We start from the raw sequence: 25317 nt of genomic DNA on the forward strand, positions 1-25317 counted from the left end.
CGCTTTGCAATGATACCACCCTCACCTCCCGCTCAAGGCTCCCTCAGAGCCGCAGCCTCCCGTGCCACTGGGCATGCGCGCGGCACTGCGCCCTCCCAGCCGCCGGGGGGCGCAGCGACGGGAGGACCAGGGGCTCCATAACGACCGCGGCCCCTTCGGGACTACTTTCTAACCCCCCCACCCCCCATCACCCCCCCCCACCCACCCCCCCCACCCCCCATCACCCCCCCCCACCCACCCCCCCCACCCCCCATCACCCCCCCCCACCCACCCCCCATCACCCCCCCCACCCACCCCCCCACCCCCCCCACCCCCCCCCCACCCCCCCCATCACCCCCCCCACCCCCCCCCCCCACCCCCCACCTCTCTCTCTCTCTCTCTCTCTCAATGTGTTTATTTCTGTGAGAGACTCCGCCTCCTCGGTATTAACATCGGCCGGCGGCCGGCGGCAGCGGGGGCGCATGCGCGGGGAGAGTGACCCGGATTCGAATCATGGCGGAGGAAGGAGAACAGGTAAAAAATACAGAGAGTATAAGAAATATTGACAGAAAATACAGAGGAAGGGAGGGGGAGGGTGATTAAAAAGTAGAGAGGAAAGATTACAGAGAGAGGTGGGGGGAGGGAGAGGGAGGGGTGGAGGGAGAGGGAGGGATGGAGGGGGAGGGAGGGATGGAGGGGGAGGGAGGGATGGAGGGGGAGGGAGGGATGGAGGGAGAGGGAGGGATGGAGGGGGAGGGAGGGGGGAGGGAGGGGGAGGGGGGAGGGAGGATGGAGGGGGAGGGAGGATGGAGGGGGAGGGAGGGATGGAGGGGGAGGGAGGGATGGAGGGGGAGGGAGGGATGGAGGGGGAGGGAGGGATGGAGGGAGAGGGAGGGATGGAGGGGGGAGGGAGGGATGGAGGGAGAGGGAGGATGGAGGGGGAGGGAGGGATGGAGGGAGAGGGAGGGATGGAGGGGGAGGGAGGGATGGAGGGAGAGGGAGGATGGAGGGGGAGGGAGGATGGAGGGGGAGGGAGGATGGAGGGGGAGGGAGGGATGGAGGGGGAGGGAGGGATGGAGGGAGAGGGAGGATGGAGGGGGAGGGAGGATGGAGGGGGAGGGAGGATGGAGGGAGAGGGAGGGATGGAGGGGGAGGGAGGGATGGAGGGAGAGGGAGGATGGAGGGGTGGATGGAGGGAGAGGGAGGGAGGGATGGATGGAGGGGAGGGAGGGAGGGGTGGATGGAGGGGAGGGGAGGGAGGGGTGGATGGAGGGAGGAGGAAGGGGTGGAGGGGGAGGGAGGGGTGGAGGGGGAGGGAGGGGTGGAGGGAGAGGGAGGATGGAGGGAGAGGGAGGATGGAGGGGGAGGGAGGATGGAGGGGTGGATGGAGGGGGAGGGAGGGGTGGATGGAGGGGGAGGGAGGGGTGGATGGAGGGGGAGGGAGGGGTGGATGGAGGGGGAGGGAGGGGTGGATGGAGGGGGAGGGAGGGGTGATGGAGGGGGAGGGAGGGGTGGATGGAGGGAGAGGGAGGGAGGGGTGGATGGAGGGGAGGGAGGGGTGGATGGAGGGGAGGGAGGGGTGGATGGAGGGGAGGGAGGGATGGATGGATGGAGGGGAGGGAGGGAGGGGTGGATGGAGGGAGAGGGTGGGGTGGATGGAGGGGAGGGAGGGAGGGGTGGATGGAGGGAGAGGGAGGGAGGGGTGGATGGAGGGAGAGGGAGGGAGGGTGGATGGAGGGAGAGGGAGGGAGGGGTGGATGGAGGGGAGGAGGGATGGATGGATGGAGGGGAGGGAGGGAGGGGTGGATGGAGGGAGAGGGAGGGAGGGTTGGATGGAGGGGAGGGAGGGAGGGGTGGATGGAGGGGAGGGAGGGAGGGGTGGATGGAGGGGAGGGAGGGAGGGGTGGATGGAGGGAGGGAGGGGTGGATGGAGGGAGCGGGAGGGAGGGGTGGATGGAGGGAGAGGGAGGGAGGGGTGGATGGAGGGGAGGGAGGGAGGGATGGATGGAGGGGAGGGAGGGAGGGGTGGATGGAGGGAGAGGGAGGGAGGGGTGGAAGGAGGGAGAGGGAGGGGTGGATGGAGGGAGGAGGGAGGGGTGGAGGGAGAGGGAGGGTGGGGTGGATGGAGGGAGAGGGAGGGTGGGGTGGGTGGATGGAGGGAGAGGGAGGGAGGGGTGGATGGAGGGAGAGGGAGGGTGGGGTGGATGGAGGGAGAGGGAGGGAGGGGTGGATGGAGGGAGAGGGAGGGAGGGGTGGATGGAGGGAGCGGGAGGGAGGGGTGGATGGAGGGAGAGGGAGGGAGGGGTGGATGGAGGGAGCGGGAGGGAGGGGTGGATGGAGGGAGAGGGAGGGAGGGGTGGATGGAGGGAGAGGGAGGGAGGGGTGGATGGAGGGAGAGGGAGGGAGGGGTGGATGGAGGGAGAGGGAGGGAGGGGTGGATGGAGGGGAGGGGAGGGAGGGATGGATGGATGGAGGGGTGGGAGGGAGGGGTGGATGGAGGGAGGAGGAAGGGGTGGAGGGAGAGGGAGGGTGGGGTGGATGGAGGGAGAGGGAGGGTGGGGTGGGTGGATGGAGGGAGAGGGAGGGAGGGGTGGATGGAGGGAGAGGGAGGGTGGGGTGGATGGAGGGAGAGGGAGGGAGGGGTGGATGGAGGGAGAGGGAGGGAGGGTGGATGGAGGGAGAGGGAGGGAGGGAGGGGTGGATGGAGGGAGCGGGAGGGAGGGGTGGATGGAGGGAGAGGGAGGGAGGGAGGGGTGGATGGAGGGAGCGGGAGGGAGGGGTGGATGGAGGGAGAGGGAGGGAGGGTGGATGGAGGGAGAGGGAGGGAGGGGTGGATGGAGGGAGAGGGAGGGAGGGTGGATGGAGGGAGAGGGAGGGGTGGATGGAGGGAGAGGGAGGGGTGGAGTGGAGGGAGGGATGGATGGGGTGGGAGGGAGGGATGGAGGGGGAGGGTGGGAGGGATGGATGGAGGGGGAGGGAGGGACGGATGGATGGAGGGGGAGGGAGGATGGAGGGGTGGATGGAGGGGAGGGAGGATGGACGGGGAGGGAGGAGGGAGGGGGAGGGAGGGATGGATGGATGGAGGGGAGGGAGGGAGGGGTGGATGGAGGGAGAGGGAGGGAGGGGTGGATGGAGGGAGAGGGAGGGAGGGGTGGATGGAGGGAGAGGGAGGGAGGGGTGGATGGAGGGGAGGGAGGGATGGATGGATGGAGGGGAGGGAGGGAGGGGTGGATGGAGGGAGAGGGAGGGAGGGGTGGATGGAGGGGAGGGAGGGAGGGGTGGATGGAGGGGAGGGAGGGAGGGGTGGATGGAGGGGAGGGAGGGAGGGGTGGATGGAGGGAGGGAGGGGTGGATGGAGGGAGCGGGAGGGAGGGGTGGATGGAGGGAGAGGGAGGGAGGGGTGGATGGAGGGGAGGGAGGGATGGATGGATGGAGGGGAGGGAGGGAGGGGTGGATGGAGGGAGAGGGAGGGAGGGGTGGATGGAGGGAGAGGGAGGGGTGGATGGAGGGAGGAGGGAGGGGTGGAGGGAGAGGGAGGGTGGGGTGGATGGAGGGAGAGGGAGGGTGGGGTGGGTGGATGGAGGGAGAGGGAGGGAGGGGTGGATGGAGGGAGAGGGAGGGTGGGGTGGATGGAGGGAGAGGGAGGGAGGGGTGGATGGAGGGAGAGGGAGGGAGGGGTGGATGGAGGGAGCGGGAGGGAGGGGTGGATGGAGGGAGAGGGAGGGAGGGGTGGATGGAGGGAGCGGGAGGGAGGGGTGGATGGAGGGAGAGGGAGGGAGGGGTGGATGGAGGGAGAGGGAGGGAGGGGTGGATGGAGGGAGAGGGAGGGAGGGGTGGATGGAGGGAGAGGGAGGGAGGGGTGGATGGAGGGGAGGGGAGGGAGGGATGGATGGATGGAGGGGTGGGAGGGAGGGGTGGATGGAGGGAGGAGGAAGGGGTGGAGGGAGAGGGAGGGTGGGGTGGATGGAGGGAGAGGGAGGGTGGGGTGGGTGGATGGAGGGAGAGGGAGGGAGGGGTGGATGGAGGGAGAGGGAGGGTGGGGTGGATGGAGGGAGAGGGAGGGAGGGGTGGATGGAGGGAGAGGGAGGGAGGGTGGATGGAGGGAGAGGGAGGGAGGGAGGGGTGGATGGAGGGAGCGGGAGGGAGGGGTGGATGGAGGGAGAGGGAGGGAGGAGGGGTGGATGGAGGGAGCGGGAGGGAGGGGTGGATGGAGGAGAGGGAGGGAGGGTGGATGGAGGGAGAGGGAGGGAGGGGTGGATGGAGGGAGAGGGAGGGAGGGGTGGATGGAGGGAGAGGGAGGGGTGGATGGAGGGAGAGGGAGGGGTGGAGTGGGAGGGAGGGATGGATGGGGTGGGAGGGAGGGATGGAGGGGGAGGGTGGGAGGGATGGATGGAGGGGGAGGGAGGGACGGATGGATGGAGGGGGAGGGAGGATGGAGGGGTGGATGGAGGGGGAGGGAGGATGGACGGGGAGGGAGGAGGGAGGGGGAGGGAGGGATGGATGGATGGAGGGGGAGGGAGGGATGGATGGATGGGTGGAGGGAGAGGGAGGGAGGGATGGAGGGAGAGAGAGGGAGGGAGGGATGGAGGGAGAGGGAGGGTGGGAGGGATGGAGGGGGAGGGAGCGATGGATGGGGAGGGAGGGAGGGAGCGATGGATGGGGAGGGAGGGATGGATGGATGGAGGGGGAGGGAGGGATGGATGGATGGATGGAGGGGGAGGGAGGGATGGATGGATGGATGGAGGGGGAGGGAGGGAGGGATGGATGGAGGGGGAGGGAGGGAGGGATGGATGGAGGGGGAGGGAGGGAAGGATGAATGGATGGAGGGGGAGGGAGGGATGGATGGAGGGAGAGTGAGTGAGGGATGGCGGGAGAGAGGGAGAAGGAGGGAGGGAGAAGTAAAAATAGAGAGGGGGTAGGGTGAAATGGAGGGAGGGGTTGAGAGGGATAGCGGGGGAAAGGGATGGAGGAAGAGGGAGAGCACAGGAGAAGTTGAGGGAAGGGGCAGTGAGGGAGGGTAAAAAGACAGAACGTGAGTGGGTATAGGTATGAATGGGTCAGAGACAGATAGAGAGCGGTAGAGAAAGAGCGAGTGAGGATAGGTTTGACAGACTGGGCTTGTTTCCGCGAGTTTGGAAGAGTGAGGAGTGACTTGATTGAAGTATATAAGATCCTGAACGGCCTTGACAAGGTGGACGCGGAAGGGATGTTTCCTCTTGTGGGTGAGTCCAGAACTAGGAGGCACTGTTTTAAAATTAGGGCTCACCCCTATAGGACAGAGATGAGGAGAAATTTTTTATCTGAGGGTTGTGTGACTTTGGAACTCTCTGCCTCAGAAGGTGGTGGAGGTGGGGTCATTGAATATTTTTAAGGCAGAGATAGATAGATTCTTGGAAAAACTCAGCAGGTCTGGCAGCATCGGCGGAGAAGAAAAGAGTTGACGTTTCGAGTCCTCATGACCCTTCGACAGAACTTGAGTTCGAGTCCGGACTCGAACTCAAGTTCTGTCGAAGGGTCATGAGGACTCGAAACGTCAACTCTTTTCTTCTCCGCCGATGCTGCCAGACCTGCTGAGTTTTTCCAGGTAATTCTGTTTTTGTTTTGGATTTCCAGCATCCGCAGTTTTTTTGTTTTTATAGATAGATTCTTGTTAGGCAAGGGAATCAGAGGCTATCGGGGGTATTTGGGAATGTGGAATTTGTGACACAAACCGATCAGTCATGATCTTAATGAATGGCAGAGCAGGCTCGAGGGGCCAAATGGCCTACATCTGCTCCTATTTCGTTTGTTCATATGTATATTCAAGTGATTGACGGAGGGAGAGATAGAAGCAGGGATAGGAAGAGAGACAGATGGAAGTGGTTAGAGGGAAGAGGGATAAAGGGAAGGAGACATCAGAGGTAGAGGGAATGCGAAAGGGATAATGATAGAGCTAGAGAGGGAGGGGTAGAAAGAGATGAGAGAGAGATACAAATATGAAAACAATTAAAGACGATGTTTAGTCTTGCAGTTGGATGAAATAACTTTGCAATAATTGTATTTCCTTTATAGAAAATATTTGAGAGGTATGAAAGTTTCATTATTTAGCCATGATCATATTGAATGGTGGAGCAGGCTCAAAGGGCCGAATGGTCTACTCCTATTTTCTACGTTTTCATAAGCTGATTCTTTGGCTTGTGAAAGAGGGGCAAACAGATCTGTCACTTTGGGCTATTTTATCAAAAGTCATCTGTTTGAAATCTGGCTCTGCAATCTTTCTAGCTGCACAACTGGGCAAGGTAGTGGAATTCTTTGAAGAAATAACAAAAGCTATGGATTGTGGGGAGTGGGGTGGGTGGAGGGTGCAACATACTGAGACTTGTCTTGAAGGATAGATCCATGCTGTTAGGTGAAATGATGAGATAGACAAAAATATGACTGAAAGAAGAGCTGCATTTAAGGTTATGTTTTAAGAATTAAGATGTAAGATGGATTGTCCCGGGGATCTGATTTGGACTTCTTTTGTCTATCCGTGCCAATGTTTATTCAACACATGAGCTTCCTCCCACCTCGCATCATTTTACCCTACCACCATATCCTCCAATTCCTTTCTCCCTCGTACTTATCTAACTTCCTCTCAGATGTATCTGTGTTGTCCACACTCTCATCGCTCTCTGGGTAAAGAAATTTCTCCTGAATTCCCGCTTGGATTTACTAGTGACTCTCTTATGTTTAAGAGCCCTAGTTTTGGTCTCCACCACAAGTAGAAACACCTTTTCTTTGTCAACCCTATCAAAACCTTGCATAATTAAAAATATCTTGCAAAGCCCTCTTTATTAATATCTGAGGATTTGGGCCAAAATTGGGAGAGCTGTCTCTCAAACTAGTCAAGCAACAGCCTGACATAGTCATACTCACAGAATCATACTTTAAGGATAATGTCCCAGACTCCACCATCGCCACTCCTGGGTATGTCCTGTCCCACCGACAGGACAGACCCAGCAGAGGTGGCGGCACAGTGGTGTACAGTCGCGAGGGAGTTGCCTTCAACATCGACTCCAGACCCCATGAAGTCTCATGGCATCAGGTCAAACATGGGCAAGGAAACCTCCTGCTGATTACCACATACTGACCCCCCACTCCGCTGATGAATCAGTGCTGCTCCATGTTGAACACCATTTGAGGAAGCACTGAGCGTGGTAAGGGCGGTGATTGTACTCTTGGGTGGGGGACTTCAATGTCCATCACCAAGAGTGGCTCGGTAGCACCGCTATTGACCAAGCTGGCCAAGTCCTACAGGACTTAGCTGCTAGACTGGGTCTGCAGCAGGTGATGGGGGAACCAACAAGAGGGTAAACATACTTGACCTGATCCTCACCAACCTGCCTGCCGCAGTTGCATCTGTCCATGACAGTATTGGTAGGAATGACTACCCCACAGTCCTTGTGGAGACAAAGTCCCATCTTCACGTTGAGTTTACCCTCCATTGTGTTGTGTGGCACCACCACGTTAAATGGGATAGATTTCGAACAGATCTAGCAAATCAAGACTCGGCATCCATGAGACACTGTGGGACATCAGCAGCAGAATTGTATTCGAACACAATCTGTAACCTCGTGGCCCGCATATCCCCCACTCTACCATTACCACCAAACCAGTGGACCAACCCTGGTTCAATGAAGAGTGTAGGAGGGCATGCCAGGAGCAGCACCAGACATACCTAAAAATGAGCTTCCAACCTGGTGATGTTATAACACAGGACTACTTGCATGCCAAACACCATAAGCAGCAAACAATAGCAGAGCTAAGTGATACCACAACCAACGGATCAGATCTAAGCTCTGCAGTCCTGCCACATCCAGTCATGAATAGTAGCGGACAGTTAAACAACTCACTGGAGGAGGAGGCACAAGAAATATCCCCATCCTCAATGATGGAGGAGCCCAGCACGTCAGCGCAGAAGATGAGGCAGAAGCACTTGCTACAATCTTCAGCCAAAAGTGCCGAGTGGATGATCAATCTTGGCCTCTTCTGGAGGTCCCCAGCATCACAGATGCCAGTCTTCAGCCAATTCGCTTCACTCCACGTGATATCAAGAAATGGCTGAAGGCACTGGATAGTGCAAAGGTTGTGAATCCTGACAAAATCCTGGTAATAGCACTGAAGGCTTGTGCTCCAGAACTTGCCGCACCCCTAGCCAAGCTGTTCCAGTACAGCTACAACACTGGCATCTACCTGGCTATGTGGAAAATTGCCCAGGTATGTCCTGTACACAAAAAACAGGACAAATCCGACCTGGCCAATTACCGCCTCATCAGTCTACTCTCCATCATCAGTAAAGTGATGGAAGAGGTCATCAACAGTGCTATTAAGCGGCACTTGCTTAACAATAACCTGCTCACTGACGCACAGTTTGGGTTTGGCCAGGGCCACTCAGCTCCTGACCTCATTACAGCCTTGGTTCAAAAATGGACAAATGAGCTGAACTCCAGAGGTGAGAGTGACTGCCCTTGACATCAACGCAGCATTTGACAGAGTGCGGCATCAAGGAGACCCAAAACTGGAGTCAGTTGGGAATCAGGGGGAAAACTCTCAGCTGGTTGAGGTCATACCTAGCACAGAGGAAGATGGTTGTGGTTGTTGAAGGTCAGTCACCTCAGTTCCAGGACATCACTGCAGGAGTTCCTCAGTGTAGTGTCCTCGGCCCAACCATCTTCAGCTGTTTCATCAATGACCTTCCTTCCATCATAAGGTCAGAAGTGGGGATGTTGGCTAATGATTGCACAATGTTCAGCACCATTTGCGACTTCTGAAATACTGAAGCAGTCCATGTCCAAATGTAGCAAGACCTGGCTTGGGCTGACAAGTGGCAAGTAACATCCGCACCACACAAGTGTCAGGCATTGACCGTCACTCCTTGACATTCAATGGCATTTCCAACGCTGAATCCCCCACTATCAACATCCTGGGAGTTACCATTGACCAGCAACTGAACTGGACTAGCCACATAAACACTGTAGCTACAAGAGCAAGTCAGAGGCTAGGAATCCTGTGATGAGTAACTCACCTCCTGACTCCCCAAAGCCTGTCCACCATTGACAGGGCACAAGTCAAGAGTGTGATGAAATAGTCCCCACTTGCCTGGATGAGTGCAGCTCCAACAACACCAGAAGCTTGACACTGTCCAGGACAAAGCAGCCTGCTTGATTGGCACCTCTTTCACAAACATTCACTCCCTCCAGCAACCATGAACAGTAGCAGCAGTGTGTACCATCCCACAAGATGTACTGCAGGAACTCACCAAGCCTCCTTAGACTGTATCTTCCAAACCCACAACCACTACCATCTAGAAGGACAAGGGCAGCAGATAGATGGGAACATCACCACCTGGAAGTTCTCCTCCAAGGCACTCACCATCCTGACTTGGAAATATATCGCCATTCCTTCACTGTTGCTGGGTCAAAATCCTGGAACTCCCTTCCTAACAGCACTGTGGGTGTACCTACACCACATGGACTGCAGCGGTTCAAGAAGGCAGCTCACCACCACCTTCTCAAGGGCCGTTGGGGATGGGCAATAAATGCTGGGCCCAGCCAGCAAAGCCCACATCCCGTGAATGAGTAAAAAAGAGGTCACCACTCAGCCTGACCACCGGCCTGTTTAATCTTTCTTGATAGTGATAACCCCCGTGCTTTGTTTTTTTTTCCCCACAGCCTTATTAACTTCATTGTTACTTTATTGATTTGTGTAACCATATCTCTTTGCTTCTCTACCTTATTTTGACACTTTGCCCAAGGAGTCCATGGCCTTTACCCTCCTAGCAAAACGCATCACTTCACACTTAACTATATTGAAATTCACATTGAAATTCATTTGTCAATTGCATGTTCATTCTGTAGCTGTATTAATGCCATCTTAGTGTTTTGCTGCAGTCCTTCTCTATTAAACACAACAATGGTTTAGAAATGAGCATGGGGGCATAATATCGGGAGGCTTGGCAAACTGAGGGCATAGACAAGTTGAGAGAATAGACAGGTTCTACAATCATACGATATATGTCTCCTCTTGTCACCCTGTTCCTATTTAAATGCCTATAGAAGACTTTTGGATTCCCTTTTATGTTAGTTGCCAGTCTCTTCTTATAATCTCTTTTTGCACCTCTTATTTGCTGCTTCACTTCCCTTCTGAATTTTCTATCTTTAGCCTGGTTTTGATGTATTATCTATCTGATATCTTTCATGTGCCCCACCCCCCAACTTTTCTGCTTCTTCGTTCTATCTCTCTCTTCTCTCTCACCATCCAGGGAGTTCTAGCTTCGTTTATCCTACCTTTCCCTGTTCCATCCCCACCTCCTTTCTGATCCCCCCCCTTTTTTTTCCAATAATTTATATAGATTTTTCTTTTCCCACCTATTTCCATTATTTTTAAATGTATTTCCATCCATTGTTTTATCTCTACCTTTTAGCCTTTTTTGATTCCTTCCCCCCACCCCACCCCTACTAGGGCTATCTGTACCTTGCTTGTCCTGCTTTCTACCCTTAATTAGCACATTCCTTAGATAATATCACCACCTTCAACACCTCTTTGTCCTTTTGTCTGTGACATCTTTTGGTTATCTCCACTTATCACTGGATCTACTTGTCCCACCCCCCCCCCCCCCCCCCCCCCCCCCCCCCCCCCCCCCCCCCCCCCCCCCCCCCTTAAACCAGCTTATATTTCACCTGTCTTCTATTTTTACTTAGTTCTGTTGAAGGATCATTCAGACTCGAAACGTTAACTGTGTTCCTCTCTGCAGATGCTGCCAGACCTGCTGAGTTTTTCCAGGTATTTTTGTTTTTGTTTTGGATTTCCAGCATCCACAGTTTTTTGCTTTTACCAAAAAAGAAGACACTGGCTCAGAGATTCATAGAGTGCTTGCAGAACAGAAGAAGGCTATTCAGCCCATTGAGCCCATGATGGTTCTCTGCAAGAGAAACTTAGCTAGTCCCACTCTCCCCGCACCCCCCTCCACTTTTCTCATTGTATTGCAATATTTTTCCCTTCAGATCCTTATCTAATTCCCTTTTGAAAGTGATAATTGAATTAGCTTTCAGTTTTTCAAGCCGTGCATTCCAGATCCCAACCACTCGCTGTTTAAAAAATGTTATTCCTCATGCTGCCTTTAGTTCTTTTGCTGATCACTTTAAACCTGTAAATGTCAGACAGCAGCTGAAACTGTGCCTTAGTGCGGTATGTCTGCAGGATTACTAGTTACTGTGAAAGGTTTGTGGTGTTATCCTTCACACTGATTCGTCAATAGGAACATAGGAGTTAGGAGCAGGAGTAGGCCATTCGGCCCTTTGAGTCTGCACTGCCATTCAGTAAGGTTATGATTGATCTGCTTGTGGTCTCAACTCCACTTTCCTGTCCGATCCCCCATAACCCTTGACTCCCTTGTCTATCAAAAATCTGTCTAACTCATCCTTGAATAAATTCAAAGACCCAGCCTCCACTGCTTCCTGAGAAAGAGAATTCCACAGACTAATCACCTCTTATTCTTAAACTGTCAATGATTTCTCAAATGCAGTACAGGTGACTTTCAATTATTAAACATACGAACATATGAAATAGAAACAGAAGTAGGCCATTCAACACGACCGTGACTGATCTGTTTGTGTTTCGAGTTCTACGTTCCCATCTACCCCGATAACCTTTGATTCTTGGTAGGCAAGGCAATCAATCTAGCTCTGCCTTAAAAATATTCAATGCCCCTGCCTCCACTGCCTCCTGAGGCACTGAGTTCCAAAGTTGCACAACCCTCTGAACAGAGTAAATGACAGCAGTTCCTGTTCAACATTGCACATGGTACCTGTCCCAGGCTTTGTGTCACGTGACTGACCCCACAAGAGTTTTTATTTCCTTTGTATTAGCAGTGATATCAGTTACCAAGCGTTAAATTTATCTGGATGATAAGTCGCTGCTATATATAGTACTTCCTGAGCTGCAATGGTATGGGCTGCTTTGAATGTCATGACACCACATCAGTTGAAATGACATGAGGTGATCTGAAAATAGGTTTTACAAAAGTGAATATTCTGCAATTGTGTGTATGTACATTTGAGTCAACTTTGCCTCTTGGTGGTGCTGTAGACTAAAATGTTAGACCAGCACATGGAGCTTTGATAAACACTCAGTTGCATGTTACCAAGATATCGCAGAATCTCTGGACGTGCGTTGACTTTATTTAGATAACATTTTATCACATGGCTACAAACTGTTGGCATTAAGGAACTGTTATGTTAGCACACCTTATAGCAGCAGCTTACCAACTGTAATGGGAAGATAAACCGTTTAATTTATTTCTTCAAGGCTTGTGCCTTCCTTTATCGAACTGCAGCTTTGAAAGAAGCTCAATGCCAATTGTCGATGCAAAGACTAATGCATATTGCAGGCTGATATGCTCAATGTTTAAAATGATGTATGGTGGGAGAGTGGATTGGCAGAGCACTGTTGTTCACAAAGTGTGTTCGGTACCTTACACCTTGGCCCGCACTGGTACTAAATTGGATTCCAAGTGGAAGAAGAGCCTGTGATACAGACTCATGTCAAACAGGTCTTCTGCTTGTCTTTCTCACTCACTCCCCTATATTCTCCACTGTAGGTGCTGTGACCCGAGCTCGAGTTACTGGCAGTCTTTTGAGCTCTTGGCTTGAGTTCAGTTTGTCATTTTTAGACCTCTGATGGCTAAGTGGGTACCAGACCACACCCAAGACTGACCTTACCCTCGCTGAGTATCCAAAACAGGCTTTCCATCACTTGGAGGGGATGGGAGACATGGTTAAACAGCCTGTCTCCCACTGGGCTGTCCCCAGTGCAGAGCGCTGTAACTGGTGGTATCATCCTTGTTGCTGGCCAAAATTGATCAGCTAAATTTGTTGCTTTCCTTGTCTAGCTCAGTCTCGTGTTGAACAGTGCATATAACCACTGAGCTGTCAAGAAGGAATCCCTTAAGTGCGAAACTCTGAACATGTCATTTGTTTATTTTTATTTTGAGAAATAGCTTTTTGCATTTCTCTGGGATTTTATTTAAAAAGAGAATCCTGGGCTTGATGCTTTAAATCTTTATCTAATAATCTAATACTTCATTAATCATTTAAAGACACCAGCTTTTGGCCTCCTTCAAACTGAAGCTGTCCCAGCTGTGTTGTCACTGTAAGTAAGTAGACCAAAAACCAAACCTGGACTAACCAAACTTTTTCAAATACATAATGTGAATATTTTGTTTTTGCTGCAGAGTTTGTACACCAGCTGTGTTCTGAGTCTCAGAATCACAGCTGTGTTCTGCAGTAAATAATTTTATTTAAATGTTACCAGTGAATCTTGACAGTTCATCAGTCTTGATCACAAGCTGTTTAAGTATTCAAATATTGTGATTTAGCATGTTGCATGTCAGCCACATGTTCCTCATATGATTCTCTTACCAATAACTCACCTAATGGTCACTGGTTCCAGCTGTACCTCACTCAGCCCCTTCAGTGCTTTGTGTTCTCAGACTAACTGTCCCATATCCAGTCCTGGATGTGTCACTATATACTGCAGTTAAACTTTGGGAAGACCAAACCCATCATCTTCATCCCTGCCATAAACTCTGTCCCTTCACCACTCGTTCTCTCCCCCTCCCCAACCAGAGTCTTGGTTTGTTCCAGACTGTTCACAACCATGGTGTCCTCTTTGGCCCTCTGTCAAGTTTCAAATGCCATATCCTCTCCATAACCTCCTTATCCTTCCACCCCGGTGGCAATTCCTGCCCATCACTTAGCAGCTGCGCTAACACTCACCCATGCTTTTTGTCTCCTCCCGACTCAATTACTTGGCGTTCTCCTGGTCTGGTGCCCAACCTCCACAAATTTCAGCTCACCCAAAACACTCTGACTCATAGCCTACCCTGCACCAAGTCTACGCATCCATCATCTTCTACTTGTTGACCTGCATTGGGTTCCAGTCCACCAACATTTTGATTTTAAAAATTCTCATCTTCGTGTTTCAATCCCTTCACAATCTCACCACTTCCTTTGCAATTTTAAGAAGGCTCTACAGCCCCCTGGGAATTCTGTGTTTCTCTAAATCTGCCCTCCTGTTTATCCTCCATTCATTCGCCTCACGGTTAGTGGCTGTGTTTTCAGTCACCTCAGTCCTACACTCTGGAATTTCCTCCCCACCTCTCTCCACCTTAAACCAGCCCCTCAGCCAAGTTTTTAGTCACTTTTCCTTACCCCTCCTCCATTGATTATGCATCTCTGAAGCAGCTCAAAATATTTTCTTGTGTTAATGGCACTATATAAATGCAAGTTGTTGTTAAGTTGCTCCCCCTCTGTGTTTGACTTGTAATTGCAGTATACACTAAAGCTACATGGTTTAATATTCTCTGTCTAAAGAGAGCACTAGTAGCTCACACCTGAACTATCTAGACCTGTGTAAGTTGGATACGCCCCTTATGGGGCTGCGTCTGCACTGAACATTAAACAAATAGAAGCTTCACAGGTGGTGCAGATTGCCCAATAGTTTAACTTGTAAACCCTTAAACGTGGTGTTGGGCATCTGCCCCTGTTATACACTTGGCTGATCAGGAACAACAGTGTGGCACGTAGATATCATAAATTAATCTTCAAGAGACAGTCACCCAATGCAGGGTGCTTCAGTAGCCTGAAGCCATTCCAACCTGCAAAGTTCACTGACTGAATAATTAGAATCTTAGCCTGTTTATTTGTGACTAGGTTAGACTTTCCTGGCTGCAAAGAGGGCCATCTCTACCTTTGCAGATGGCACATAAGCCCCTCCAGCCTAACATCCCTCTGAGAACTCTGCAGTCCCCCAGTTCTGGCCTCTTGTAATCACTCCACCATTGCTTGTCATGCCTTCAAGTGCCTGGACCCTAAATGCTGGAATTTCCCCTCTAAATCTCTCTGCCTCTTTATCCACCTTTAATCCTCTTAATACTCTTTGACCAAGCTTTTAGTCACTTGCCGTAGTATCTCCTTTTGTAACTTGGTGTCAACTTTGATTCTGTGAAGTGCCATGTGATATTTTACTATGTTAAAGGTACTATGTAAATACAAGTTGTTGCTTTGTGCATCATATGGTGGAAGGCCCCTGTCCTTATAAAACCATGCAAAACCTGACTTGTCATGAGCAGCACTTTACTGAGATCCTAGTGATAACAGTGTCATTTAAATATGTTTCTCTAACAATGTTTCTCTTGTGCTAAGATTCTGTTTTTCGTTCCCTCCCTGTTAGCCGCAAACCACCAACACAGTTGAGGAGCCTCTCGACCTGATCAGGCTTAGTCTGGACGAGCGAATCTACGTGAAAATGAGAAACGACAGAGAGCTTCGAGGAAGACTACACGTGGGTAACCAGTTGGATTATTTCAGTCCCGTATTCTTAATCATTTGAATCGTACAGCAAAGGAGGCCATTCAGCTCATCATGCCTGTGCCAGCTCTTTGAAGCAATTATCCAATTAGTCCCAGTCCCCTTGCTCTTCCCCAATAACTCTATAAATATTTCCTTTCAAGTATTTATCCAATTCCCTTTTCAAAGTTACTGTTGAATTTGTTTCCATCGTCCTTTAAGGCAATTCTTTCCACATCAAATAACTTGCTGCATAAAAACAATTCTCATTTCCCAGTTGGCCCATTTTTGCTAATTATTTTAAATCTGTGTCCTCTGGTTACTGACCCTATAAATATTTCCTTTCAAGTATTTATCCAATTCCCTTTTCAAAGTTACTGTTGAATCTGTTTCTATCGTCCTTTAAGGCAATTCTTTCCACATCAAATAACTTGCTGCATAAAAAACAATTCTCCTCATTTCCCAGTTGGCTTTTTTGCTAATTATTTTAAATCTGTGTCCTCTGGTTACTGACTCTCCCACCAGTGGAAATATTTCTTCCTCTCTATCAAAGCCCTCTGTAATCTTTGAAAGCCTCTGTTAAATCTCCTCTTAACCTTCTCTGATCCAAGGGGAACAATTCCAGGTTTTTGTTTATTTATTCATTCATGGGGTGTGGGTGTTGCTGGCCACACTAGCATTTATTTCCCTTGAGAAGGTGGTGGTGAGGAGGCTTGGTGAGTTACTGCAGTGTATCTTGTAGATGGTACACACTGCTGCCACTGTGCATCAATGGTGGAGGGAGTGAATGTTGAAGGTTGTGGATTGGGTGCTCATCAAGCGGGCTTCTTTGTCCTGAATGGGGTCGAGCTTCTTGATTGATGTTGAATCTACACTCATCCAGGAGTCACAAATGGGTCTGAACGTTGTGCAATCATCAGCGAACATCCCCATTTCTGACCTTATAATGGATGGAAAGTCATTGATGAAGCAGTTGAAGATGGTTGGGCCTAGGGCCCTACCCTGAGGAACTTTTGCAGTGATGTCCTGGGACTAAAATGAGACCTTTGCTGTTTGAAGTATACATAAATGATTTGGAGGAAAATGTAACTGGGCTAATTAGTAAGGTTGCAGACAACACTCAGGTTGGAGAAGTTGGAGATAGTGAAGAGGATTGTCAAAGGATACAATGGGATATAGATCGGTTGGAGACTTGGGCGGAGAAATGGCAGATGGAGTTTAATCCGGACAAACGCGAGGTAATGCATTTTGGAAGGTCTAATACAGGCAGGAATTATCCAGTAAATGGCAGAACCCTTAAGTGCATCGACGGGTAGAGGGATCTGGCTGTACAGGTCCACAGGTCACTGAAAGTAGCAACGCAGGTGGATAAGGTAGTCAGGAAGGCATATGGCATGCTTGCCTTCGTTGGCAGGGGTATTGAGTATAAAAGCTGGGAAGTCATGCTGCAGCTGTATAGAATCTTGGTTAGGCCACACTTGGAATATTGCGTGCAATTCTGGTCGCCACATTACCAGAAACATATGGAGGCGTTAGAGAGGGTGCAGAGGAGGTTTACCAGGATGCTGCCTGGTCTGGAGGTTATTAGCTATGAGGAGAGGTTGGAGAAACTCAGATTGTTCTCATTAGAGCGACGGAGATTGAGGGGTGACTTGATACAAGCTTACAAAATTATGAGTGGCATGGACAGAGTAGATAGAAGCTTTTTCCCAGGGTGGAAGAGTCAATTGCTAGGGGACATAGATGTAAGGTGAGAGGAGAAAACTATAGAGGAGATGTGCAAGACAAGTATTTTACGCAGAGGGTAGTGAGTGTCTGGAATTCGCTGCCAGAGGAGGTGGTGGAAGCAGGTACGATAGTGATGTTTAAGACGCAGCTTGACAAATACATGAATAAGATGGGAATAGAGGGATACAGACCCCGGAAGTGCAAAATGTTTTAGTTGACGGGCAATATGATCGGCGTAGGCTTGGAGGGCCGAAGGGCCTATTCCTGTGCTGTACTTTTCTTTGTTCTTTGTTCTTAAAATGATCTCCAACAACAAAACCATCTCCCTTTGTGCTAGGTGTGACTCCAACCAGTGGAGAGTTTCTCCCCTGATTCCCATTGACTCCAGTTTTTCTAGGGCTCCTCTCACTCAGTCAAATGCGGCCCTGATGTCAAAGGCAGTCACTCTCACCTCACCTCTGGAGTTCAGCTCTTTTCTCCACGTTTGGACCAAGGTTGTAATGAGGTCGGGAGCTGAATGGCCCTGTGAATAATGATGGCAACTCCACACACTAAGCTGCACAGTCTCATGTGAGAGAATCAAATGCTGAATTACGATGAGAGGTTGACCAGGATCTAACTAGCACATTGACCTGAAGTTTCAGATGCTGTAGGACCTGCTTTGCATTCCCAACATTTGTTTATGTTATAGCATTTAAGTCTTTACATCCTCTTGCGCATCAGACGGACATAGGGCTTTGCTGCAGTTTAGGTCATAGGTGACAGCGTTAATCTATCTGGACACAAGTCCTGCTGAACATTTCATGAGCAGGAATATTCATCATTTAAAAGCAGCAGGGCTGTTACACGTTGCCGAGATGTGGGCATCGCTGGCAAAGCCTTGAGCAACTGTGTGGCTCGTTAGTCTGCTTCAGAGGGCGGTTAAGAGTCAAACACGGTGTGGGGACTGGAGTCACATACAGGCCCAAACCCAGCAGGCTTCCTTCCCTGAAGGGACTTTAATGAACCAGTTAGGTTTTTACATCAGTCCAAAAGATTCCTGGTCGCTTTTTTTTCTTTATTCTTTCATGGGATGTGGGTGTTGTTGCAAAGCCCACGTTTGTTGCACATCCTTAATTGCCCTTGAACTGAGTGGTTTACCACACTATTTCAGGGGGCAGTTAAGAGTCAACTGCATTGCTGTGGGTCTGGAGTCATATTTCGGCCAGACCAGGTGAGGATGGCAGATTTCCTTACCTAAAGGACAGAAGTGAACCAGGTGGATTTTTATGGCAATCAACAATTGTTTCATGATCACCATCGCTTTTAATTCCACATTTGGTTGATTGAATTTAAATTCCACCCAGCTGCCATGTCCTAGAGCATTAGCCTGGGCCCCTGGATTACTGTTCCAGTGACATTACCACTTCACCACTGTCTCACTGTTTTACTGACACCAGATTTTATTTCCAGAATTTTTTTCAACTGAACTTGAATTCTCAATCTGCCAGGGTGGGATTTGAATACAGATTTTCTGGATTATTAGCCCAGTAATTTAACCGTCACAATACTGTACAGTGATATGTACCAGAAGGAAGACCAGGAGAAATTCCTTCATGCAGCGAGTTGTGATCTGGAACGCACTACCCATTAAACAGATTCAATAATAACTTTCAAAAGGGAATTGGATAAATACTTGAAAAGGAGAAATTGGTAGGGCTATGGGGAAAGAGCAGGGCGCGTGGAACTTATTTGATAGCTCTTTCAAAGGGCCAGTACAGGCCCGATGGGCTGAAAGGCCTCCTTCAATGCTGTATGATTCTATGATTATTTGATGAAAATAAATAACTGACTGGAACTTTTAAAATTAGAATGCTTTTGCCTGCACCTTGACCATCCCCACTGCTTTCTGGAAAGTTGTCTAAAGTCTGTAGGATGGAGACACTGATTTTCTGTTACAGATACTGGTGTAATTGAAAATTCCTATCCCAGATCATCAGTTTAAAAACACTGGAAGTTTGTAACAAAAATAGAATTTTATTTGTTTCTATAAATCGGTGGCCCTGATTTATTAGGAATAGTAATCTGCATGTTATGAGCTATGTCTCAAGTTTTCCATTTGGATGGGAAAGTGGAATATTCTTCAAAACGCTAGTTAAAAGCCCTGGAGCCCCATGTGACCCGGTCACTGGATCAGTTTCCCTGTTTTATGACTATTGGAAGAAGTTGTGTGTCAGATGCCAGAAGCACATTTTAATTTTACTGCCATTTCCTGTGTGGATTGGTTTATTGGAAACTTCTCAGAAAATGATATATTCAGAAAGAAACATCTCAAGTTTAAAAGACACATCTCATCTCACAGGGGAAACGAGCATTTAGGGAAAAAAATGCAGGTATCCGATGTTTTGGGATATTAAATTCCACATGGAGTAGGGGAACCATGACTGCAACGTTGCACTGACTGCAAGAAGCAACATGGTAGCAGGGTGTAAAACAGAAAAATGTTCATCAGTAGGGAAAGAATATTGCTTGGAACGCAGAACAAAAGTGCTTTACAGCCAATGAAGTACTTCTGAAGGGTGGTCACAGTTGGTGTGCAACATGTTCCCACAAACAGCAATGTGATAAGTGACCAGATGTTGAGGGATACACTTTGACCAATATTCTGGGGAAAACTTCCCTCCTCTGAGGCAGTGGCCTTTCATAGCCCACCTGAGAGGACCTGGTTTAATGTCTTACCTGAAAGACAGCACCTCAGAGCTCAATACTTGTTTTTATACTTCATGGGATGTGGGCATCGCTGGCTAGGCCTTGTTCAGCTGGCATTTAAGAGTCAACCACATTGCTGTGGGTCTGGAGTCATGTGTAGTTCTCACCAAAATGGCCAATTGTTTACCTATACTTCTAATACCTAGAAGAAAAGAGACACTGACCAGGTTTCTTCCCAAAAAAACTCAATGATTAATTTATTATAAAACAAAACTCCTTTTAAACAAGTTTCAAGAACTAGTTGACACACAATTGTTATCTGGAAATGTGACTAACTAACCCTTTTAAACTTCCCCAGCGTGCGCACGCAGACACACACAGACACACAAAAGACATCAGGTAGTCTCTGCAGAGACAGGCGGATAGAAGAAAACTTTCTTAGGAAAAAAAAATTAAATTTCACGGAGGTTTGATGCTGTCGGTCTGAAATTCCCTCGGGTGAAGATGTAGTGAAGACCCGCTGGTCCCCAGTAGATGTCGGGAAGTTCATCCGATGATGCTTCAGTGTGGAGGAGAGTTTAGCTGGACCAATTATTCCTGCCTCAGCTATCAAGTCCAGACTTAAGCAGACTAAGTACACTCAGGTGAGGATTATCTGGCTATAGGTTGAGAACCACACGGTTTCACAAAGCAGAGAGAGAGAGAGCTAGTCAGGGTAGCCTCCTGTTCTCAGCCTTTCCCTAACAAGAGTGAAAGCAAAACCACATGGTCAACCTTAAGATTTGTCTCTGCCATGTGACTGCCTTTGTGCCTTCCAGCTTTTCGTTAATTAAAGTGTTTTGCAGTTTAAAACAAACAACCCCTCAAGTACCATACAGCTCAGGTCATTTCTTGGAAGAGGCCTGCTTGTTGACAGTTCGAAGGTGAACTTATGACCCTAATGTCCAAATACTGCAATGTCCTTCTGTATTTTCAAAAAAGAAAATTCCAGTTTAAAGAGACATGATTCTAACAAATGTGTATTCTCTATGTAAATATAGGCCTATGATCAGCATTTAAACATGATTTTGGGAGATGTTGAAGAAACTGTTACGACTGTAGAAATTGATGAGGAAACATATGAGGAGATATACAAAGTAAGTGTGGATGCCTTTTCTCTCCTCTTTCCCCTGTGTTTAATGAGTCAAACCTGTCATAATATTGTACATCTCTATCAAATCTCCCATCGGTCTCCTTTGCTCCAAGGAGAACAACCTCAGCTTCTCGATCCTAACCTTTGAGCTAAAATCCCTCATCCCTGGAACTATTCTAGTAAATCTCCTCTGCGCCCTCTCAAGAACATTGCATCCAGGATGTGAGGGTCCTAATTGTGGCCTAACCAGAGATTTATCAAGATTCAACATAACTTCCCTGCTTTTGTACTCAATAACTTTACTAATAAAGCTCAGTATCCCATATACTTTGCTAATTACTCCCTCGATTACTCCCATGAAAGAATTAAGAAATGTCCCGCCACCTTCAAGGATCTATGCATATGGACCCCCAGATCCCTCTGTCCCTGCATATTGTTTAGACTGTGCCATTCAGTCTATATTGCCTCTTCCTGTCCAAGCTGCCAAAATGTATCACCTCACGCTTCTCTGTATTAAATAACCCTCTGCCACTTGTCTGCCCATTCTGCTAGCTGATCCACCTCCAGTTGCAGTTGATTGGTATCATCTTCACTGTTTACTATAACTCCAAGTTTGGAATCATTGGCAAATTTTTAAATTTTACTCTCTATTCCAATATCCAAGTCATTTATATATAGCAAAAAAATTGGCAGTTGTCCCAGCACTGACCCTTGATCCTGACCCAGGAACAGCACAATCTACCACCCTCCAGTCTGAAAAATAACCATTTACCACGGCCCACTGTTTTCTATCCTTGTGCCAATTTGTTATCCAAGCTGACACTGACCCTTCTATTCCATGAGCTTTAATTTTGTTAACCAGCTTTTTACGTGGCACTTTGTCAAACGCTTTCTTAAAATTCATATAGACAACTTTGCATTCCTGTGCATGGCATCGTGAAAAGAGTAGTACCTTGTAGCATGGGCATTGGGACTTTGGCCTGAGTTCAGAGTTGGACAGTGTTCTCCAACCCCCTTATCCCAACACTTTGCACCTAACCTCTGCTGCATAAATATGGAAGATGCCAAGTGAACGCTGAGCCCTCCCCAATGATAGGGGAACGGGGTGAGGGAGGGACTAAACATTCATCACTTCTCTCACTTCTCAACCAGTGAAGACCTGCGATCAAGGCACCCGGGGACTAGACTCAGTATCAGCAGTGTGCAGGAGTTTTTTTGATTCTTTCACGGGTTATGGGCTTCACTGGCTAGGTCAGCATTTGTTGCTTTTATTCCTGAAACATTACGTTTATTACTGAGATGTTTAAAAATCTTGAGATCTGGACAGTAGACAATGGGAGGCTGTTTACCCTTGGCTAGAAAGTCTCCAACAAGAGGCTTATAGCCTCTGGATAAAGGATCAGCCATTTAGGACTGAGATGAGGAGAAATTTCTTCACTCAAGGGTTGTGTCTCTTATTCATTTGTTCCTGGGATGTGGGTGTCGCTGGCTAGGCCGGCATTTATTGCCTATTCCTATTTGCCCTTGAGAATCTTTAGTATTGTCTATCCCAGAGGGCTGTGGATGCTCAATGTTGAATATATTCAAGACTGAGAGTAATAGATTTTTGGACAACAAGGGAACCAAGGTATATGGGGAGTGGGCAGGAAAGTGCAGTTGATGTAGCAGATCAGCCATGATCGTATTGAGTGGTTAGTAGGCTTGAGGGGTTGTACGGCCTACTCCTGCACCTATTTATGTCCATCAGAGTCCCAGACAGTGCAAGAAGCAGTGTTATCCCAGGGTCTTTCATCTCACTTTGTGTCTCTAGTGGTTTAACCCCACTTTAATTCTCTGATGCCAGTGTGTTGATGCACTGTTTAAAGGCGACAGGCAAAGGGAGTCGAGCATTCCAGCTTGCATTCCAAAGCTGCCTGTGGATCAGTGTCACTCATGAATGTTTTGCTAAGGTTCACAACGAGAATTGCATCCAAGCACCACTCTGTGGCACTCTGCACCACCATAGAATAATGTCACGAGGCCTGGGCCATTGATTTTGTGCAGCAATGCCATGGAGGGCATTTGCTGTGTACAAACCAAACACTTCCTGTGTGGAGAAAGCTCTCGGACAAATATTTATATCTAACAGTCACTTCCACTTACTGTTTGCAAGTTTGAAAAATGCACAAGTATGAGCATTTTGTTGCTGCCTTTTGCTGAAGGGCATAGAAAGGAGACTGAATCCCACCTTGGATGAGGAAGGCAATGAATGAAGACTAGGGAACAGCATGCCACAGGTGAAAGGACAGTGGAATATAAGTGGCTCCCATGTTACAAGTACCTCTGACTTTGTCTGGTTTAAACTGGGGTTTCTGTAAGTGGTAACAAAAGGATTGCAACAATAATAGCACTGCAACATGTTGATCAAACTCTCCCAACCAATGCCACCCATTGCGCTGTTAAAACAAAGGAATCCATAGCTTTAAATGTCCAGTGTACTAGGAACACCTGGCTAGGTAGATAAATAGCAACAGGCAAGTAGCCTCTGCTCCCTGCAAATAAATGTCTTTATCTGTCAAAAAAATGATCTTAACTTTTTATTTAATGTTTTATTCTCAATCTATGCTATTCTTTCTCTCCCCAGTCCACCAAGAGAAACATCCCAATGCTGTTTGTCCGTGGTGATGGTGTTGTTCTTGTGGCTCCTCCGCTAAGAGTCGTTTAAACCCAGCCAAACTGAACATTATGGACTGAACTTCAACCCGTGATTATATTTTTCAGTTGATGGAGAGAATGGTCTGATATTATTTTTATAAAACGTACCTCGACACTAGGATGCGAAGGGATCGTGTCTGTAGTTTAATTTTAAGTGGAGTGTTCAGCTTGGACTCTTGTGAGAAGTAAATTAAGTATTTTTGTTCGATTTAATAAAGATTGACCTTCAAATTCTACAATTTAATTTTCAGATACACTTTATTATCTACTGAACTTGACTTCTTGCTATTTAACCCAATGTTTGTCATCCAGTAGAAGCCACTGACTAACCACAGGTAAGGTAATGGCTGACACATTTTTAATCTTTTGTAGTAATTTTAGTAGAAAGGGTCTCGTGCACAAATAGGTAAACATACCTAACACATGGATATTTACTGAACAAACATCTCTTGACACTCAGTAACCAGGGAAGTAAAACATTTGCTCCTTCTGCATTTTGTGTCTCTGGTGTTACCAGCAAACACAGAAAGGTTAAAGCTCCATATACACTTGAGTATTGAGCTCACCTGACCAAGGACGAAGTTTATTACTCATTTTTAATTTATTAATTAGACAAATGCGTTTAGCGGTTAATATATTGGGTTTCACTGATCTTACAGAAGGGTCATTTAATTTTTATTTTGACTTTGCATCTTCCCCAATAGTCCACGTTACCCAAATGAAACCGAAGCTAGCAGACTGGGCAGGTCTCAGTTTCAGTGCCTGGGGTGTCCTGGAACAGCTCTGGGTCTTACAGCAATCTTCAGCACTTGTGGGCTGGAGACAAGAACTTTGGTCACTGTCCCGTGTGTGAGTGTGTAATCATCGAATTTTCAGCACAGAGACAGGCTATTCAGCTCAGCTGGTCCGCATTAATGTTTGTACTCCATATGAGCCTCCTTTCACCCCTCTTCATTGCACCCTATCAACATAACCTTCTATTTCTTCCCTCCCTTATGTTTACCTAACTGCCTCTTAAATATATCTCTACTATTCACCTCGACCAATTCCTGTGTAGCAAGTTCCACATTGTCACCACTTCCTTGGTAAAAAATGATTGTCTTGCATTTTTGACCCCTGGTTCTGGTCTCTCCTGCAAAGGGTAGATGTAAGGAAAAGTTTACACATTTTAAAAAAAATCTTTCAGATCACCCCTCAGTCTCTTTTCTAGATAGCCCCAGGGTGTTTGATCTTTCCTGATCAAAAGAGAATAGGTATAACCCCATCAGTTCTTTTTTAACCTTAATTATTTTGCATCATATGACCTGTTCTTTTTGATGGCTGCAAGTCAATTTTAAAAATTCATTCGCTGGGTAGGCCAGCATTTATTGCCCAAAGTTAATTGCCCTTGTTCAGAGGGCATTTGGAGTCAACCACATTGCTGTGGGTCTGGAGTCACGTGTAGGCCAGACCAGGTAAGTACAGCAGATTTCCTTCCGTCCCTGAAGAAAATTAGTGAACCAGATGGGCTTTTACAGCAACCGACAATGATTTTGTGGTCATCAGACATTTAATTTTTCATGTTTTTTTTATTGAATTCAAGTTTCACCATGGAGGGATTCAAACCTGGGTCCCCATTGTATTATCCTGGGTCACTGGAATTCTGGTCCAGTGATGGCAACACTGCCACCACCTTGCTTATTGAATGGTGTTAGATGTAGGTATCTACATCTGAAGTTCATTTGCCTG

The 25317-nt window shown here is 48.5% G+C and overlaps 1 protein-coding gene across 1 annotated transcript; it reads left to right on the forward strand.

Moving 5' to 3' along the window:
* Positions 1-364: 364 nt before the first annotated feature.
* Positions 365-23828, forward strand: lsm3 (LSM3 homolog, U6 small nuclear RNA and mRNA degradation associated). Its single transcript, XM_041191885.1, has 4 exons — positions 365-513; positions 15232-15342; positions 20804-20899; positions 23519-23828. Exons 1-4 carry the CDS (start codon positions 493-495, stop codon positions 23597-23599), a joined length of 309 nt encoding a protein of 102 aa, XP_041047819.1. The 5' UTR covers positions 365-492; the 3' UTR covers positions 23600-23828.
* The last annotated feature ends 1489 nt before the right edge of the window (positions 23829-25317 follow it).

Source organism: Carcharodon carcharias, chromosome 7 (assembly GCF_017639515.1).
Source record: "Carcharodon carcharias isolate sCarCar2 chromosome 7, sCarCar2.pri, whole genome shotgun sequence".
NCBI classification, from domain to species: domain Eukaryota; kingdom Metazoa; phylum Chordata; class Chondrichthyes; order Lamniformes; family Lamnidae; genus Carcharodon; species Carcharodon carcharias.

Coding starts and splice junctions, on each gene's coding strand:
- lsm3 (XM_041191885.1), top strand. CDS start 493: ATGGCGGAGGAAGGAGAACAG. Junction 15,343..20,803: donor AGCTTCGAGGAAGACTACAC/GTGGGTAACCAG, acceptor ATGTAAATATAG/GCCTATGATCAGCATTTAAA. Junction 20,900..23,518: donor CATATGAGGAGATATACAAA/GTAAGTGTGGAT, acceptor TTCTCTCCCCAG/TCCACCAAGAGAAACATCCC.